General features: G+C 36.8%; 1 protein-coding gene across 1 annotated transcript in view; it reads left to right on the top strand.

Annotated features, from left to right (window-relative positions):
- Positions 1-19,894, top strand: part of RYR2 (ryanodine receptor 2) — a 430,134-nt gene that overhangs the window by 312,887 nt on the left and 97,353 nt on the right. Inside the window, exons 58-63 of the mRNA XM_086745890.1 lie at positions 1,511-1,586; positions 4,193-4,319; positions 8,288-8,403; positions 9,907-9,971; positions 12,055-12,176; positions 14,984-15,033. Of these exons, the coding sequence (XP_086602016.1) occupies positions 1,511-1,586; positions 4,193-4,319; positions 8,288-8,403; positions 9,907-9,971; positions 12,055-12,176; positions 14,984-15,033 (556 nt within the window). The remainder of the gene's footprint in view (positions 1-1,510; positions 1,587-4,192; positions 4,320-8,287; positions 8,404-9,906; positions 9,972-12,054; positions 12,177-14,983; positions 15,034-19,894) is intronic.

Here is a 19,894-nt window from a genome sequence, read left to right as displayed (position 1 = left end):
AATTTCAGGTATTAATTGTCCTGATACTGCCATTCAGGAAATATCCAAACATGTTAGTATTAATGAGATCTGAGTTTTAAAAATAGACTATATGTAATTTTGAACTTTTTTTCAATGTTTGATGTCATCGAAGTTGGAGTTCAAGGTTAGATTCTTTAGCCTTGTTTTAAATTGCTGTGAAGAGATACTTGTTTTGAACAAAGTTGATTATTTTTTTTTCCAAACTAGTACATAAGAACTGGTGCTCTTTAATGTTTACATCATCCTCTGCATATACCCTGCTGGCAGGGATCATCAGCATGTTTAAAACTGTAAGGCTGGGAAATACTTCTCATTTTCATCTTGAGTGATCACCTGGTCATATCCTGGCTCCATGAGTAGCTACATCTTGCCGTGCGACCATCTTCATAGCATCTTGCTTTTGAAGGAAAGAAAACCCAGACTACACTACATTCTTTCAAAGTTCTAATCTGAATTATCGAAACACCAAGACCAGAGTGTGCATGATAGAAGGCATCTACCATACAGGAGAGATATGTGTAATAATGTATCAATTGGAGAAAAGTTTATGAAACAAATTGTCCTATAGACAAACAAGATATGAGAGAAAAGTTTCAAGTTCTTACCTGAATTCATGAGTACTCTCCCAAAAAAAAGAAGTTGGTATTCAGAAATATTGGTTACTCAAAACTCTTGCTGAAGATGAGAAGAATGTTTCTGTAGGTCCATGAAAGAAGTGAAAAGTGAAGTCTACAGAAAATTCCACCACTGTGTACAACTAAAGGGTGTACAATCAGAAAGACAGGAGAAGGTGGGTTTAAAAAGTTATTTCCTGTTGAAATAGTAGTTCTTACTAGTTAGAGACTGGAGAGCTTGTCTGTGTTTTACTTTGTTTATGGTCTAGCTCCTAGTTTACCAGTCTGAAAGAGTTTGTTTTATAGGAAGAATTCACTTGTCTGTTCTGCACACTGGAAGAGAATTTCATGCTGAATAAAAAACTGTGGCTGCATCTGTGGAGTCCCTGGTAAAATGGTTGGCGCTTTTAACAGTGTGCTCAGACAAAGGAGTATCCACCTTGACAGGCTCTGTCTGTGGGTTTATAGTCAGTCTGCTGCAGCTAACAGGAACAATCTTGATTCAATCCTCTGGCTTGCTGTTGTTTGTTTCCCTTACCAGGGCCTTCAGGGGGTTCTTGCATTGTTTTGAGAATCAAGTCCTCATTTGACACCCCAGTGCTCTCCAGACTGTACTCCTCTTTGTGGTTCCTCCTTTTTCATATTAACAGTTTTCTCTTCAGCACCAGGTTCCTAATTCTATACGTACACCCATCCTCCCCAAGTTCTGTGTCATATTTTTTTCAATAAAAGCTCTTGTTTTTCAGTGAGCTGTTACAGTGTAATTGTATTGAAGCTCCCAGAGAACAAAACTTGTTATTTAATATCAACCAGAAAATTGCCTTTCCTGGGTTAACCATTGCAACACACATCACTAAGCTCTCAATTTCTCTAAGGCTATGGCTGAGATGATGGCTGAAAACTACCATAACATATGGGCAAAGAAAAAGAAAATGGAGCTTGAAGCAAAAGGTAATATTAACTATACATATTTACAGTATTTTAAGTTTTCTATTATTAGCTTAGGTCATATATTTGAGAAAACAGGTTAAAAAAAAAAGGAACAGCAAATTTAAACTGACAAAACAGAAACAGTAAAGTATCTATTCTTAATTAAATATTTTGTGATTTTTAGTGCCTGCAAGTTTTTCTAGTACCAAGTGTAACAGTTGCTGTTGAAGTAGTTTACCAATTCAAATATATCAAAGGAAGAGAAGTCAAAGTTTGTAAATAAATTTAACCTACGTTAATACATTTTCCTTCTAGCCTTAATCTATCAAACTGTTGCCCTGTGAGCTCTGATTTCATTTGAATGACTTCTTTTATTGCAGGCAGATCTAAAAGGATGTTAACTAAGAACTGTATGTATCATGTATTGAATTGACAAGTGGATAAACCTAAAGCAGATTCTTGATTTCACATAAAAATTGTGTGTGCTCCACTATCTCTGCTTGCCTAAATGACAGATTTTGTTATGTATTGTGTAACTTACTATTTTTCCTCACTGTTGGAATGATTTCTTTATTTGTGTTAAAGCTTTTTTTTTTTTTTTTAATACAGAAAACACTGTATTTGCACATGGAGGAAACAATATTTGGGGAAACAGCGATTTCTCATTTGCAAATAACTGATGCTAGGGTTTTGTTTTGTCTGAAGTTGTCAAATCTAGTTGTATGCACCAAACTTGGCCTTTATTTTTTTAATTGTATGCTTGCTTTTTTAATTAGTTGTAAGCTTCCAGTAAAGATACAGTGGTTAAGGTTTTATAACAAAGAAAAAGCCCACCTAGATGTGCCTTTGATAAATCACTATGATTTTCCATGCATTTAAATATATTTCTGCTTAATACAGCTTTTAATTTTTATAGTCTTTACTAAGAAAAACTTTATTCAGGATAAGTAGCCACAGGATGGGCTAAGTCTGGGAGACTGTAGGCTACAGGAAGACTAGATATTTAAATGAATCTACTGTATGTGGCAGCTTCGAAAGCAGATTTTTGCCTTTGAGCAGCACTTTGATGGGAACTCTCTAGTATTTGTAGTGTTGTGCAAACCAGCATAGTACTGAGAAGGCTAAACACAACTACAGTGAATGAAGTAGAGGCTTCTGATGGAGAGTTTCTTCATGTATAAAACATGTATTTTTCAGGCCCTCGAGAGTATAGGGTTTTTCCTTCAGCATATACATATGCTAGTATTGAAATATTTTTTATATGTGTGTAAAGAACAGAAGAGTAATGCAGACTTCAGGTACAGAATTCTCCTATTTTTAATTTAAGGCTTTTAACATACACAAGTATGTTAGCCACCTGAAAATTGCAAGTGTCATTCCCCTTCATTGAACACTTTGCAAGTATTACTTGTAATTGGATGATCTATTATAGTCTTAATGACTTCCATAGACAAGGCATTCATTCCTACTATGCTTATATGCATTTTTGCATGTCTGTCTTCAGCTGTAATAGGTGGAATTACATCACATTTGTGATAATAGAATAAAGCCCAATCATCCCAATGGTAAAGGCTGTACTTCCTAAAAACTCGAAACAAACAAAAAAACCATCAGGCTTGCCCACTAGGGTACAATTTTCCATATTATTAAACAGATTCAGACAAGATTAATGGAAAATTTTAGAATATGTGACTTACAAAATCACCTAAGGATATGTCTCCAATATTTTCTAGAAATAATTTGTTCCTTTAAAAAAATATTATTATTAAAGATTTGATCTAGTATTTTTTTTCTGAGATAAGTGTGATCATTACCCTTACAATTTCCAATTATAAGAATTTATTGTGTTCTGCTATATGATGATTTTAGAAGGTGAAATCCTAAGAATGCTACTTTTTATGGAGATATTTATATTAACAATAGCAACTCTATTTTCCTGCCAAATTAACTATCTACATTCAGAGAGGTATAAATACATCAGCTATTTCTAAGCAATACAAATGCACGTTATTCTGCTTACCTCTCTGTTTTGGCAGCATTCTTTTACTCAGATTGGACAGTTGTCTGTTCCACATTTGAATAATGTACTCTAATTTTCTGTCTTTAATTAATTACTCTAAAGTAGAATTGTTTCATTTTCATATGTTTTTAGATAAGTGTATATCTTATTCAACTCCATGAACCGTTTTTGCTGTCATGCAGATGTTTAAAAGCAAGACTCTGTTTGTATATGTTTATATATTTGTTTATATCTTGGTTTTATTATTAAATGATTTGTTATTTGTTGAAATACTTTAAATTTCATTAAATGAAGTTGTGATTATAATACACGTTCATCACTGTTAAGCACTATTTTCTTCCTTAAGAGTTTTTGCAGTAGGTTCAACATAATTACCTGGTATTTGTAGCAGTTTATTATGTTAGAACTATGTTTGCAGCCATGTCTAACATTTCTATCTGAATATGTTTTAGGTTTGTGTAAAGAAACAGAAAAGTGCATTCTTGTTAGTTCAGATAGATTTTACTGTAACGTTCTATGTTTTACTATGACAGTGCTTTTACATACTAGGACTTACCATGTCAACAGATAACTCTAGCTGATTTTTAATTCTCTTGATGTTCCATAGTAGGAGGAGGCAACCATCCTCTTCTTGTCCCTTATGATACACTCACAGCCAAAGAAAAAGCCAAGGACAGAGAAAAAGCACAGGATATTCTCAAATTTCTACAGATTAATGGATATGTTGTCTCCAGGTAATTCTCTGTTCAGTATTGGTGTTGCAGAAGGTTTCTAATACTACTCAGCAGCCTATTAAAAAAAATAATTAAAATATATGGTCATATTTCGGTTTTAGTATCTAGGAGTTAGGATGAGCACCTTCATATAGAACATTGTAGGGAAGAAATGGATTACAGAGTTAGTAGCAGGGTTTCTGGAAGGCACAAGCACTCATTTCTTTCATTTGAGTTGATCTGTAGTGTTATTAAAATATTTTAAAAATGAAAAGTGATATTTTTAAAAAGTTTTCTTTAACAATCCACAGAGTAAATGTAATAATAGTAAATAAATGTAGTAATCAACAGAATGGTCATAATTCAGTATGTATACGTGCTATTCTCTGAAGAATAATATGCATAATTCCTTTTTGTTTTAATATGACATATTTACCTATTAAGTGCAACATGAATAAAATTCTAATTAAATTGGAGGCTTGTCTGCCTTATTAGCATGACTTAGGAAATGTGAGTCACTAGGAAAGGCTGAAAGCATATCTGAGATTTGTATGACTTGAACATTAGTAAGTCAATGAAACAGTCACTGAGATGGATTTAAGTAATCATTGTGAATTAATTAGCCTAGCACATCTACTTAAAATCTGCCTGCTTCCTTTATTTTATATCACATATAAAATTCAGCCCATTTATAGAGTCCCACAGCTAATTTAATAATTCTAGTTAAAATCTTTCAGAGTAGCTGGAATAATTCAATTTACTTCCCTTCAATGGAGTAGGATGTACAAAGAAGGATGTCAGTCAGCAAAGGTTTCTTTTCTCATCCCCTGTCAAAATGACAAAAGACTCCTCAGCTGTATTCAAGGTTACTTGTTCCTTTATGACTAATCCTTTTTATTTCTGTCTAACTTAAGTGAAAAGTGGCTTTTGGTTTTTGGAGGAGTGGAAGGCTAAGAGGGATGGGAAGATAATAGTTAACTTGGACACACCTGTGATCTAGTAAATAGTTCCTGCCACATTGACATCCCCCTGTGCTAGTGAAGTGCAGGTCTTTCTATCAAGTTAAACTCAATGTACCTGCTGCTCCTGTGACCACTGCACTCTCTAAACAAACAAGCATCCAATTCATGTTTTTCTTTGGTCTGCTTACTACTTGACTTTCTGCCACGTTTCTTTCCAGTCTTTTATCTGACAGTGACCATTCTAACCTAGTGCTCCCTCATTCACAGTGAGTTTAAGGAAGATACGAACACCTACCCCCTGCCAAGCACATGGCACTCAGGCACATGGCCTGTGACCTACAGCCCCACTTCAACTGCTGATGCTGAGCCCCTCACTTGCCTTACTGACACTGCCAAGCACATTAGCTGTTTTTTGAGACACACAGCGTTCCCACCCCCAGTGGCTAACAACAGGGACTCCCGCTTGCTGCAGTTGTAGACATCACAGACCAGGAGCGCCTTACACTCTCCACTGTCTGACTCCAGTTGCTACGACCAAATTCACTCATGCCAGTCCCCTGCAGTAGCTTGTACTCTGGGCCCAAAGTCTATAGCACCCACAGAGATGTTCCCAAAAGCTATTTGGCTCTCCAAGTACTGATGCTGAGACCCTCATTCACTGCTGCTGCTGGCACCACAGGCCTGGAGGCACCTACACAAGTCCTACTCCAGCTGCTGGCCCAGTATTCACTCATGCTGGTCTTGCCCATAGCTGGCAGTTACTCCTCAGAGCACACACATACACGTGGGACAGTGAGTGAGATTACATAGAAAGATAGTTAAGAAAGGATTTAATAAGACAGGACAAACTCTAGTGAGGAGGTGCAGGGCTTGGTCAGACAACTGTGTTGACAGGCCACGGTTTACACGTGACTGTGCCCTTTTATACCCTTTTTTGTCTTTTCTCTGCTTTGCTCTTCCTTGATCCTCCTCCCCTCCATATTCTGTCATTTGTTTGCATAGTTCCACTGACCTGCCTGAAATATTCCAAATCCTCATGTTCTACATGTCACCTCCTCTTAGGAGTTACAAAATCCAGGTAGCTTTCTTCAAAGCTGTGCCTGAAGTTTCTTAATGGCCCATTAATTAGTAACTGGAGACTTTTGGTCTCCAACATGGTCTCCTTTATCCCTTATCTACCAGGTTTGTATCTCTATGTGTTCTTGTTTATGGCTTCCCTCTTGTCACCTCCTTTTGCACTGAGAAGCTCCTTGATCAGATAATCTTAATGAAGCAGACACTATTGTACTTTTACAAGTATCAGCTGACAAAGCTGTTTTAGTTCCAGAATCTCTTTTTTTTTTCTGAAATGAAACACCACCATCAGCAATGTTCTGATTTAAAGCGGAAATGTGCACTACACAGGCAGTTATATTCAGTAAGTATATTTTTTAAACTTGCAAAATAACTGAGTACCAGTGTACTTGGGGCCTCTGACAGTGGGGTGAAATATTCCCTCGCTAGTTAAGCATAACTTCTGTTCAAATCCAAGTATTTTGGCAGATTTGAAACTCCCTCACCCAAGAATCAATCCCTGAAGGGAAATATAAGACAGTAATGCCTTACAGGTAAGGAAAAGAAATTACAATGATACTGGATTAATCTGATTGACTAGTCCAATTTTTCTATAACCTTCTGTTGTAGTTTAGCCCCACTCAGGACGAGACTAAGCAGTCTCTCTCTCACTCCCCCCACCCTCTGAGGGAATAGGGAGAGACAATATAAGAAAAACGGCTCAAGATTTAAGATAAGGACAGGGAGAGATCATTGAAGTTGCCGTTACAGGCAAAACAGACTCTACTTGAGGAAAACCATTTGTTTAGTATTAAAACCAAAGTAGGAGAATGAAAAAGAGAACAAGATAACTTCCCCCCACCCCTCCCTCTTCCCAGGCTTAACATTACCTTTACCTTCTTCCCCACCCTGAGTGGCACAGGGGGGAAGAGGGAATGGGGGTTATGATCAGTTCATCACATGTCACTTTACGCTGCTCCTTCCTCCTCAGGGGAAGAACTCCTCACATTCCTCCCCTGCTCCATCATGCGGTCCCTCCCATGGTCTGCAGTCCTTCGTGAAACTGCTCCAGTGTGGGTTGTTTTTCCACGGGGTGCAGTCTCTCCAGAATAGCTGCCCCAGTGCGGGCCCTCCATGAGCCACAGCCTCCTTCAGGCATCCGCCTGCCCCAGTGTGGGGTCCTTCATGGGCTGCAGGTGGATCTGTGCTCCTCTGTGGACCTCCATGGGCTGCAGGGGGACAACCTGCTCCACCATGGTCTTCACCACAGGCTGCAGGGGAATCTTGGCCAGGAGCCGCATTACTTCAGGAGCCCCTCCTTCTTCACTGACTTTGGCGTCTGCAGCCGTTCTTCTCACAAGAAATTCTTCACAGCAGGCAGGCAGATGCCTCTCAGGATCTCTTCACATCTCATCTCCTCTCCACTTCTTGCAGCTGGGCTGGGCTGAGTCAGGCCCAGTCGTCTGCACAGCGGGAGGCCAGAGGGTGAGGCCTGCAAGGCCCACAAGGCTTGCGCCTCTCCCTCTCTGTCCCCGCTTCAGCTTCTTCACATCATCTTTTTTTTTTTTCTTTTTTCCCCCTTCTTAAATACGTTATCACAGAGGCGTTATCACAGAACATTCTGCTACCAATTGGCTTGGCCCTGGCCAGCAGCGGATCTGGCTTAGGCCCGGCCGAGTCCGCTGAACAAAGGGGAAACAATTTCTAGCGGCTTCGTAACAGAAGGTGCCACTGTAGCCCCCCCCTCACTAAGTGAAACCAGAACACCTTCTACGTGGGAAATCTGAGTTGTATCTCAACAAATTGCTCAAAACTTAAATAAGCGTAACCGTACTGTTTACTTCAAACACAAACCAATTCTTATGTTAGTAAGCAGTTAATCATTACTAGAGAAAATGGCGTCATACTACATGGAGAGCTAAGACTGCTTCGAGTCCTTCTGCATGTGTGAAAATGACTTGCTTCTTTTTACAGAGGACTTAAGGACCTGGAATTAGACACACCTTCTATTGAGAAACGCTTTGCCTACAGTTTCCTTCAGCAACTTATAAGATATGTGGATGAAGCCCATCAGTACATTCTGGAGTTTGGTATAGTACTCCTTGTGAATTTTCTTAAGAATTATAAACTAAGATGTTTGATATTCTAAAAACAACTAATTTTTTTTTTTAAATGACACATTCTTGGAATAGGGGTTTTCCCTCTAGTTTTTTATAGTTGATGAAGATTATGAATTTTGAAAAGTTATGTAGTTCCCTTACTCATTCCAGTTTCCCTTATTCATTCATCAGATTAAAAGTGTTCAGCCAAAGTTTATAATGACTTTCATTCTTTCCTTGTATTTGTGCACAAATTTATAATTTCTCACATGTGCACACTAATATTTACTATTCACATGTAATCACTTTTTTACAGAGCAAGTTAAACCAGTCATTTGTGCCATTCTGAAATTTTTTCTATTTTCTTTAGAAGAGCGAATTGAGTAGAGAAACCTCTCACAAACACCAGCATGTGTTTCATCAACAGTGCTATGAAGGAAAGGATTTAACTTGGTCTGCTTTTGTTAAAGACACACATAAAGAAAAAAAAAAGTTTGAATGCTCAAGTCAGCTTCTTACATGAGCAGTAAAAGCCAAAAAAACCTGGCCAGGTGCAACTTCTGTGTGACCATGAGACACAGCATATACCATGTCTCATGTCTAGGCATAGATGCTGTAACTGACAGTATTAATGGCAGGAACAGCAGGGACATTGAATAAATCAGTGCTCATCCAAAAACCTATCTAGTTTTAAAGTGGAAATTAACAAATTTATGAGTTATTATATGCCATGGTTACTTACAGTAGCAAAAGTCTGGCCTTGGAAACTGATTGGGTTACTTCTGCTGCCAATGCCTGATTATCATGACTTCATTCTACTTAATTATATAGATTTGGCATAATTGCAAGAATGATAATGAATAAATACTGAAACACTAGAAACACTGGTGGAACAAATACCATTCATGTCCCTCAGTGGATTGGTAAAAAGAAGATAATAAATAAAGGATAAATAGTCTGGGAGCTGTACCAGATTATGTCTGTAAAGAGTATTTCATTTTTATAGTAATGGAAGAAGTGAAGCAATTTTAATTTAAGTTGGATAGGTCTAACCATTAATTTTGTTCTTTAGACAAAGTCCACAAATAAGTAGTAAAAATTTGGTAATTCTGTTTCTCCTGGGAACAACTGGAGAAAGGTTTTGCTTTAGGATCTGAGTTCAGGCTTCCAAATTGTCACCAATAACTAGAAAAATACAAACATAAGACCAGATCTTAATCTCACAAAAATATCCATATCTCTTTGGACTATAGCTGTCTACACTGCAATGAAGATCTGGACAATTATTTTTTACACATTTTATTTGTTGTAACTTTTCTTCTCGTGAGGTAGTCATAAAATGCCACTTTAGCTAGTGTGTTTATTTTTTGTGGTATCTTAAATATACATTTAAAGATGACCAGTGTTGTTTGTTTATAGTGTACACTAAGAAAAAGGCAGAGTAGATTGTAATTAGAATATATGACAGGGAGCTTAATTTTCTTCTCTCTGCAGATGGTGGCAGCAGAGGCAAAGGAGAGCACTTCCCATATGAACAAGAAATCAAGTTTTTTGCCAAAGTACAGTATATCTTTGCTTATTCTTTGTCAACGTAGTACCTAGTTGAAGTGAGAAGGTATTTGTTAGTGAACATGATTATTGGTGTTACAGTTGCACTTTTCTGTGTTAAATTCATTATTCTATTAATTAAAACCAGTAACAGTAAAAGTAGCTTGAAAATACTGTAGGATGAAGTACAGATGTGAAAAAAAATACAAGATTATATTCTTATTCTCATTATTTCCTTGTTCCATGATATCCAACTACTCGTATGATGTTATTTGTATCTTCTGTACACTTTCTGTTTACTGGCTTAGTCTAATTCTAAAGATTTTTCTCTGTTATAATCTTCAGGCAGATAAATGTAAGCAATAGTTATTGGAATTAACACAGCTATGTATCTGTCATTGTTGCCTTCCTTACTTCTTTTCTCGTTTTAAAACTATGCTAATGTCTCCATCATGGAATCACAGAATGGCTGAGGTTTGAACAGCCTTCTGGAGATCGTCTGGTCTAACTTCACTGCTCAAGCAGTGTCACCTAGAGCAGGTTGCCCAGGACCATGTCCAGATGGCTTTTGAATATCACCAAGGGTGGAGACTCTGCAATCTCTCTGGGCAACTTGTGCCAGTGCTCAGTCACACTCACAGTAAAAAACTGTTTCCTGATGGTCAGAGGGAACTTGCTATGTTTCAGTTTGTGTCCACTGTGTCTGGTCCTGTCACAGAGCACAAATGACAAGAGCCTAGCTCCACCTTCTTTACACCCTCTCTTCAGATATCTCTACACATTGATGAGATCCTCCTTGAGCCTTCTCTTTTCCAGGCTAAAGAGTCCCAGCTCCCTCAATTCCTCCTGATTTCAAAGATCCGCTATTTTCTTAATCACCTTTGTGGACCTTTACTGGACTCTCTCTCCAGTATGTCCATGTTCCACTTGTACTGGGGAGACCAGAACCAGATACAGCACTTCAGATGTGGCCTCATCAGTGCTGGGTAGAGAGAAAGAATCACCTTCCTGGACCTGCTGACAACATTCTATCTAATGCAGCCCAGGATGCTGTTGGCCACGTTTGCAGTGAGGGTACATTGCTGGCTCGTAGTCAGTTTGCTGTACACTGAGACCACCTGGTCTGTCTCTGCAAAGCTGCTTTCCAGCTGGTCAGCCCTCAGTGTATGCCTGGGGTTATTCCTCTCCTGGTGCAGGACTTTGCACTTCCCCATGCTGAAAGTCATGAGATTCCTGTCAGCCTAGTTCTCCTTTTTGTGTCAGGAAGGTTTTACACCTTATAGATTAAGAAAATCTGCTTACACCTTTCACATATAAAAGCTTTTATGCTGTTTACATATTCAAAGTGCCTTTTGAATTATTGAATGAAGAAGCAAAGGCAGCTGTTTGCAGCATTTTCTGACTCTGATATCCTTGCAGTACATTGTAATCTTGATACCTTAAAGTACTTCCATGTGATACTATTTGCCAAGTTCATTGACTCAGAAGCTAGCATTCTACCTTCTTCTGAACCATGCTCCAAAAGGGAAGCAATTTCAAATTTTCTTATTGGCTATGTATTTTGGATCTCTTCCTGGCTGACACCTGCAGTGCGTACTGAGTAGTGGTCACCACATGAAGTAAACAGGAAAACTTCTGTGGACAAGCCCTTAATGAATGAAATGTGTTTGGGGAGTTTTATTGGATAGCATCTAGAATTAAGTGCTGTTAGTACACTGACGGTTGTATGTGAATTTTTCTTAAACCTATATTAAAAGGAATGAACAGCGATAGTTGTATCTGGGTATGTGGCACTGGAAAAATCATGAATTGTGAGATAAAATGAACTTTCTAGGACTTTGTAGTCCTAAAAAAAAATACAGATCACGTCCCAGAGATAATGCAATTTTTTTTTCCTGCTACCTGATGATATTTTAAGTGCCTTGAATACTAAAAGAATTGAAATAGTAATGGACATTAAACAAAAAATCATAGAGATTGTAAGAAAGAAAACATATTTGAAATTTCCTGTCTTTAGTTATGACTTACAAAGAATATTACTGAAGATAGTAAAGAAAGCCCTGAGATAATAACTTCTTTCTGATGTAATTTCAGGTTGTGCTCCCTTTGATTGATCAGTATTTTAAAAATCATCGCCTGTATTTCTTATCTGCAGCAAGTAGGCCTCTCAGCAGTGGAGGCCATGCCTCTAATAAAGAGAAAGAAATGGTGACAAGGTAAAACTTAAAATAATATTAATGTGTTTGCAAATGTGTGCTTGTCTTTAAACAGTAGCAACTGGTTGTGGGAAAGTGAGAAGTGAAAGGCAGTGAAGGCTCTTTGGTTTTCTAAATAGTGATAACAGTAGTATTATGACAGAAATATCCACTTGATCCTTTCTCTGAAGTTATCCATTTTTTTTAGACCATCTCTCTAAGACATGTTTTCACTTAATTTCACTTCTTGTTGAATAGAAAACCATATTTACCATTTAGTAAGGCAGACTACAAGCTTCACACAGGGCCTGCTGCACACCTGTAACGTACAGGTATCAGGGTTGCATTCTTGGCTGTTACTGGGTACTGAAGCATGTGAAACTGAATTGCTGTTCTTTGAGGCTGACAGCCAGTTGATGGTTGTGCAGACATGTGGGGTTTACAAGATTATATGAATACTGAGTGAAGTTTCTAGCAACAATACTGAGCATAAATAAGTAATGGCTGTGTCTTGAGCCTGTGTCATCTCATGGACTAATTTGATCTGGTAGCTTGGCTGAATGGCATTCTTCAAAGAATTAAAAAGCTCTATTGAAATGAATCCATCTAGATAGTTTTCCACTCTGAGCTGCTGTTTTTCTGTCTGTAATGTCCTCGATAACAATATTTTCATAGTTGTTAAGTCATGCTAATAAATCCCATACTTCTGGAATATGTGAAACGTGGATATATCAGCATACTTGCTGCATAGATTCAGGACTTCTGCACAGATGCTGTCTGAGATTCCTGAACATGTAGCCCAGCAATAGCATCAGAGAGCTGCTGCCATCCAGAAGTGTCAGCCAAAGAGAAGAAAATATATGCAAGGAAACCTTGGATGCATGATAGCTATAACCAGTGCTATGGAGCAGTTTATTTCTTAATTATCAAGATGCAAAGATTATAGAATTTTTCCCCTTACAGTATTATAGGGAGTTCGCTAAAGCTGAATTTTGGATTTTATGTTGAGTTTTTCCTTCAGATTTGTTTGAGTACAACTCATATATGATTGATTAGCTTGATTGATATTATATGATTGATTTTCTTCAAGCTAAGGGCAATTCCTAGCTGCTTTCTTTTTCCAATGAAGATAAGCTTGCATTCATTAAGCTATGGAATGGAAGAGTATAATTTTGGATATTAATGCAGTGACAAGGTTAACAAGTGCAGTAACCATTCTGTGTTCAGCAAATACATTAAATCTAGATGTATTTTGCAGGCAAATATGGATCAGTCCTCTTCCTGAAATGTGGTGGCATTATATTCCATCTTATTTGTAACCAGCCTCTTCAGGATTGGCCTTTTTATATTTCTCATCCATTTGACCATTTTACGAGTCCTTATACTACTGCAGTTGTATAAAATTGGTTCTGGACATCAGTCTAAGTACTGGATATTTTGACATTTTAATTCATTTATTTATTTAACCTAAACTAATTACACTGGAGATAGTAGATTCAGTCTGACTTTGTGAAAACATAGCATCTGCTGAATGCTACAGTCAGTTGAGTAACATTTGTATGTTAGAAAATAAGAGATTGTGAGCTATTTAATGTCTTTGTTAGAATGGACACAAGATTTTTATGAGGCTAACATGCTTCTGTACAGCTTTTCCTGTTGGCCTAGGCAAACCAGTATTCTCATAAAATAATATACAGTATATGTCTGCCTCATGGAATAAATAGTGAACAGAGATCCCTGAATGTGCACAAACCGAACTCATTTCTGAAAGAGCAATTGCTGTTGCTAGAATGGATCACTGTGCACTGGCTAATTAGCTGGATTCAACACCACATTAACCTGGCTGTTCTGATTCCGGACATAAATGTTTCCATTGAGCACCATGATTTGACTGTCAATGGAACAACATGTTCACCATCTATAAACTGTGCAGACATGCTTACGATGTCTTTTGCTTTTAAATCAGACGTTGATAACTAGCCTGTGTGCCTAATAATAAAATATCTTAATAAAATGACATTATACTGTTCGTGTCATGTGCAGCAGATGAGGCGTTTTGCGGCATAAAAAATAACACCAAAATTGATGTTGCTCTCTGAGAAAATTCTCAGACTGAACTGGATCATGAAGATGGAGCTAACCCCTCCTAAATCTGGAGGCCAGGTCAATTTGTGTAGAGCAGTGTGCTCCTGCTTCTGTGAATTAAGAGAAAGCTTCGTTGCTCTGAATGGGGCACTGCTCATCAGCACAGGAAGCAATTCAAACATATGAAATGAAATAATTGATTATATCTATTTTTGTTGGTTTTTAACCATGTAAGAGGCTATTTCTCATGTAAGTGTGTTTAAAAAGCAATGTATTTGAAAAAAAATTCTCACATCTTGTATTCAAGATTACAAGATCCAAATTGGACTGGTTGAAAATTTGCCATCAAACACTTCAATTAATCTGATTTCCTTACCTTTTGTTTTCAAGTCGTCAGTGGTATCCTGAATAGCACACTGACTACATTTTACTACTTAAGGCTTTGACGGTTATTTCCTTGTGGGTTATCATAGAGGATGCTTTTATATTAATTAGCTTTGCTTTTAATTTTTTTTTGTTTCTTTTATTATAATATGTGCTTATTTAACCATATTTGTTAAGGATATGCTCTTAAAAATTCTTTCTTTAGTACTCTGTCCCACATTCTGCTCAGATAATTGATTCTTTCTGCGTGACATCATGTTGCTTTTCCTGCTCATATATCAGCTGTTATTTTTTCTTTCTTCTCCTCCTCCCCTTATTTTTTCCTATTCCCTTCTCTTTTATTTTTCTTTTGTCTTCAGCCTGTTCTGCAAACTTGGAGTTCTTGTCAGGCATAGGATTTCACTGTTTGGTAAGGAGACCCTTGACAAATACTAGCATGGCCATCACTTGGTTTTCTTTGCCATTTTTGCATTGTGTTATGTGCTGCTTTGTTGCATGCTGCACGGCTGAAATGCATGTTCTTCAGAGACCACTAATCGTTTAGGCTGGTAGATCACAGAATTTATTAGATGGAATAAAAAGCTTTTGTAGTTATCAGTTTGGATTTTTTTCATTTAGTTTTCCATGTCTCTTAACTAATATCTGGATTTCATTATCCTACCAAATAATTTTACTGAATTAATTATAGTTACAAATTTGTTATTTTATTTGAATTTTTGGGGGAAAAACAGAGCATCAGAACTGCACATTTGTGTTGGAAAGTCATTAAGGAAAACTTGTAGTGGGCTGAAATGCTTAGTGATGTTCTGTGGGATTCTTAAATATTCCCAAATGTGCTTGACTCCACATATGCATGTGTACTATCTTTCTGGTATTATGTTAATCTAGTAGGAGCTCGGTGTTTGTCTTATGCCATGTGAAAATCACTTAATTGAAGTCAATTTGAAGTCTATATCAAGTGTATACATTATATGCAATGTGTGGCACAGTAATTTACCCTGCAATTTTTTCTTATGCCATGATGTTAGGATAGTTGTAATAGCACATCCTATGCATTGCAAACTTCAGCATCCATGAACATACCTAATTGGGTAATTATCTAGCGAATTCGAATTTGATTAAGATAACATGCGTCTAACTCAATTCCTACGTGTTTCATTCAATTTGAAGGGAAGAAACTCACTTGCTGCAGCAGTGTGGTGTTTAAAAAGCTTACAGACTATTATGAAAGCCGTTAAACTGAGAAGAAAGATTGGAAGTTATTTTGGGATATCGCTTTTAAATATATTTTGGGAAGAGCTGAGTGGATTTGCCTGTAAACCTAAAAGATCATAGGAGGAATGGAGTTATTTCTGCAGCTGTGTGGTATTGTTGCAGCTTTTTCTGAAGAGTGGAGTATGTCACAAATGTACACATAAGCTCTGGTTTATACCCAAGGTTGTTTCTTCAAAGAATGAACTAGTTCAGGTATACTATTAAAATTTTGCAAAATTTTTTGCATTATTTTGTGAATTTATTTTTCTGACTTTTTTTTTTCCCTAAATAACAGTTAAAGTTAAAAATCTAAGTCAATGTAACTTTCATCAATACTAAAGAAAAGATCTTTTCCATTCCACATCTCGGCTTGTTTATTTCCTGTTGTTTGGCTGGGTTCAAGTGGTAGAAGGAGATAAGTCAGATGGGATTAGATCAGTATTCACTATGGCTACAGTTTGTTTTTTAACTCTTTACCTAGTGTGTTGTAACTAACAGAATACAAAATCTTTGTGCCAACACAGAAGTCTACTATAGTTTTTCCATGAGTTATAACAAGGTCACCATAAGACTCTGGAAGCATTTACTGTGGACCTACTAACACAAATCAAAGTCATCTTACACTTTGCCTCACCTTGACAGTGATTTACATCCTGTTAGAAAACTTGATCAAAATAATTGCACTTACTCTAGCAAAGATAAGGCCTGTGTAGAAAAGGAGAAAATGCTCATGAAGATAGCTGCTGAGCACAGCTGGGGCCTAGAAAGTTATCTGTGCATTTTGGAGGAATCTTGAGTGAGCAAGAGTTGCTCAATAGTAACCTTTCTGGATAGTGGGGACTTTGCTATAACTAATAGCAACATGCTATATAGTTTTGCTGTATAGGTATTTTATATTATTTTGAATTTGAATGATACCTCTGACGATATAGCTGCATGTATGAAAGTCATTAGTAAAAGTCATGTAGCTTAAGCTGTATATAGAAGTCTTGATAACAGAAATTAAGCCTGCAGAGTGAACTTAAACAGTTAATCACATGTGGTATCTAAGAGTGTCACTGAGATTGTGGAATTGCAATTCATCATGGAATTATTATTTCTTTGCACTATGAAAGTAGATTTTGACCCAAATAATTTACTGTTTGAGAGCTGTAGCTGTGTGTCAATAAGACTGTATTGATTTACACTCATTATTGTTAGTGGGCTGAAATTTAAAGTTTTTGGTGAATAATTTTGGTGAATTGAGCATTTGAATTTGTATTTTCTCAGTTTAAAAAACAAACATATGACTAGTTTGATTCACTTTTTATATTGTTTAAATCTGCAGTAAGGCATTCTTTCTATCTAAGTATGTAAGTAATTTTTAAAAAAAATCTTCATATTGGTAATACCCATATAACCTGAAACAAAAGTGAGCTGGGTTGAGGCATCAGATAAGAAAGGCCTGGTTTTGCTCACTCATTTTTGGGAACTTAGAGCAATTAATCAGAGGGAAACAGAAGACTTTGCCTAATGACATCCTGAATTTGTAAGTGTCCTTCCAGAGAGGCATCCTGGACTCAATATCCATAGCACTTTCTCAATACACCAACAGTTCTTCCCTCCTGATATAATAATATAGCTTTCTAAAATATGTAGGCTTGCACCTCAGATTATTAAAGAAACTCAATTGTGCAGTTCATGGGAACAACTGCATTTGTATATATACTGAATGGTGATCCAGCCATCAACCTATTGTTTATACTAGCTCCTGGGGTGCTTTTAGCCTTAAAAACTCTTGAATTCATGTGGTTTAGTATTTGCATATGTTCAGCCTCTATTGTTCTGAGTTGTGGGAAGGGTTCCTTTAAGGAATAGCTCTTGTTTCAGTTTTTATCCTGTTGAATTGTACTTATCAACTGCTCCCCTTTCACGATGTAACGGAATTTTATATTACAAATATAAAACAAAAAACCAAATATATTACATTCATTTCTACATCAGTGTTCTGTATCTAGTTTTAAGGCTTCTGAAAACCAAAACCATTTTTAATTAATCAAAAAAAAATTTTTAATTTCATGAAGATACACGTATACACTGTAGAATATTGGGAATAGTAGTTCATTGGAAACCTCCTCATTTTAGGTTTCGTAACTCAGTTTAAAAAACAGATGACCTTCTGAAATTTACTTCTGACTCAGGTTGGAAGCAAACTGATTCTTGAAAAATTCAAATAAAAATGATTTTTTTTTGAAAAAAATTACTCTGGCATTTTAAGGTACAATATTAAAAAAACCACTTTTTTTGGTAGGCTTTTATTTTAGAAACACAATGAAAACAACTAAATTCATGGCATTGAACCACACCAAGATACAGAATTTCAACTGAACCTAAACCTGCCTTTCATAGCAAATTGCGTTTTCTAAGATTCTGCAACAAATCCTGTGTGAAGGAGACATTCCAGAAAAGAAGTTTCATGATAATTTTGAAAGCCTGTTTTTAGTGTCAGTTTAGATTGAAGGGGTTGCATTTATCACTGAATTCTGCTCTGGTATCCCAGTTTGTGGAACCAGCCACATTGCAGTATCTGGTACAGGGATATGCCTAAAGCTTGCCTGGTTCTAGGTATTACTAGATGAATTTCTGATCCTTCCATCTGGTTTCAGCATATGACATACCTGATTCCTGGTGAATATATGGCTCTTGAAATGTGCCATATGCATGGTATAAATAGATTGCCAATGTAAATTTTCAGGCAGCTGAAGTGAGCATCTCTGTACGACACTGTAGCATGCAATATATGCACACCTGCATGATGAATGTTAAGATACTATTTCATGGCAGTCTAATCCAGAGTCTAAGTCTGGGTTACTCTGAGTACTTCCCTCCATCCCTGGTGTCATTAGCACTGTCCTACACTTCCTTCTTCATCAGCACTGGCATTCATATCACCAGGGCAGTAGAATGGTAAGGAAAAAAATAGCAGCTGACAAAAACCGTAATCTTTTGAGGTGGGTTTTTTTTTCTGGGACAACCATGGAAGCTGTGGTTCGGGTTTGTTTAATCTGCTGTGAATGAACACCACAACAATACCTCCTAATTTGGTAGCACAGAGCATTCTCAGTGCTGCAATAAACCTCCCACTCTTTCCTTGTAATTTATCTTTTTAAATCTCTGTTTCACTGAAACGGTTACTAATTGTAGTTGTATGTTTACCTATATTTTCAAGTGAAGTAACCACCAGTGAGAAAGTATAGTACACTACAGGCAGATGACAGTATTTTCAGAAATCTGTCTTATCTTAAACATTCCATTTGTTTCTTCTTTTTTTTTTTAATTTAGAAATTTTAAATAAGTAGAGAAGCAAGAAAAGGGATTTTCATTTTTGCAGAGATTTAGAATTTTTTTTATAATAAATAGATTAAATAAGCTGTGGGTCAAATTTGTGGAGCCTAAATCTGCCCTGGATTTTAAAAGTTAACTTAGAGGTGGCTTGTACATGGCAACATTTTAGGATATACATATGCATACACGGCATTTTGTATGTAAATTCTCTTTTAGTATACGTAAGTGTGAACAAAATAATTGATTATGGGAGATGCATATTATGTCAGAGACTATTACTCATGTGGGCCACACTTGATCCTGCTATAAATGGCTGCAGCCTGTTGGTAACACCAGGGAGCTAACCTTTTTGATGACATTTTCTATAAATGTTCTCTTCCTGCAATAGCAGCTTGCGAAAGTTAACAGCTTTTGTATTACTGAGGGGAAGAAGATAAATGTTCAGATAAACTTCAATCAATTAAAGCAAAGTTTATGGAACTTAAATGAAAACCAGACAATACACTGCAGCTCTAATTAACCCCACATTTAAGTGCTTCCGTGTTGACTGCCTCAGCTATTTGATGAGAGATGCTTTACTGCCTCTAGTTACTGCATTTGTATAAACAAGGCTAAGACAACAGACTGCATGTTTTTTAACTTGAATGTTAAAATTATGCAGAACTTCAACTGCTCTTCTGCTATGTCATTTA

Source organism: Chlamydotis macqueenii, chromosome 3, assembly GCF_036417535.1.
Source record: "Chlamydotis macqueenii isolate bChlMac1 chromosome 3, bChlMac1.mat, whole genome shotgun sequence".
Classification (NCBI taxonomy): Eukaryota; Metazoa; Chordata; class Aves; order Otidiformes; family Otididae; genus Chlamydotis; species Chlamydotis macqueenii.
This window is presented reverse-complemented; position numbering and strand designations above follow the sequence as displayed.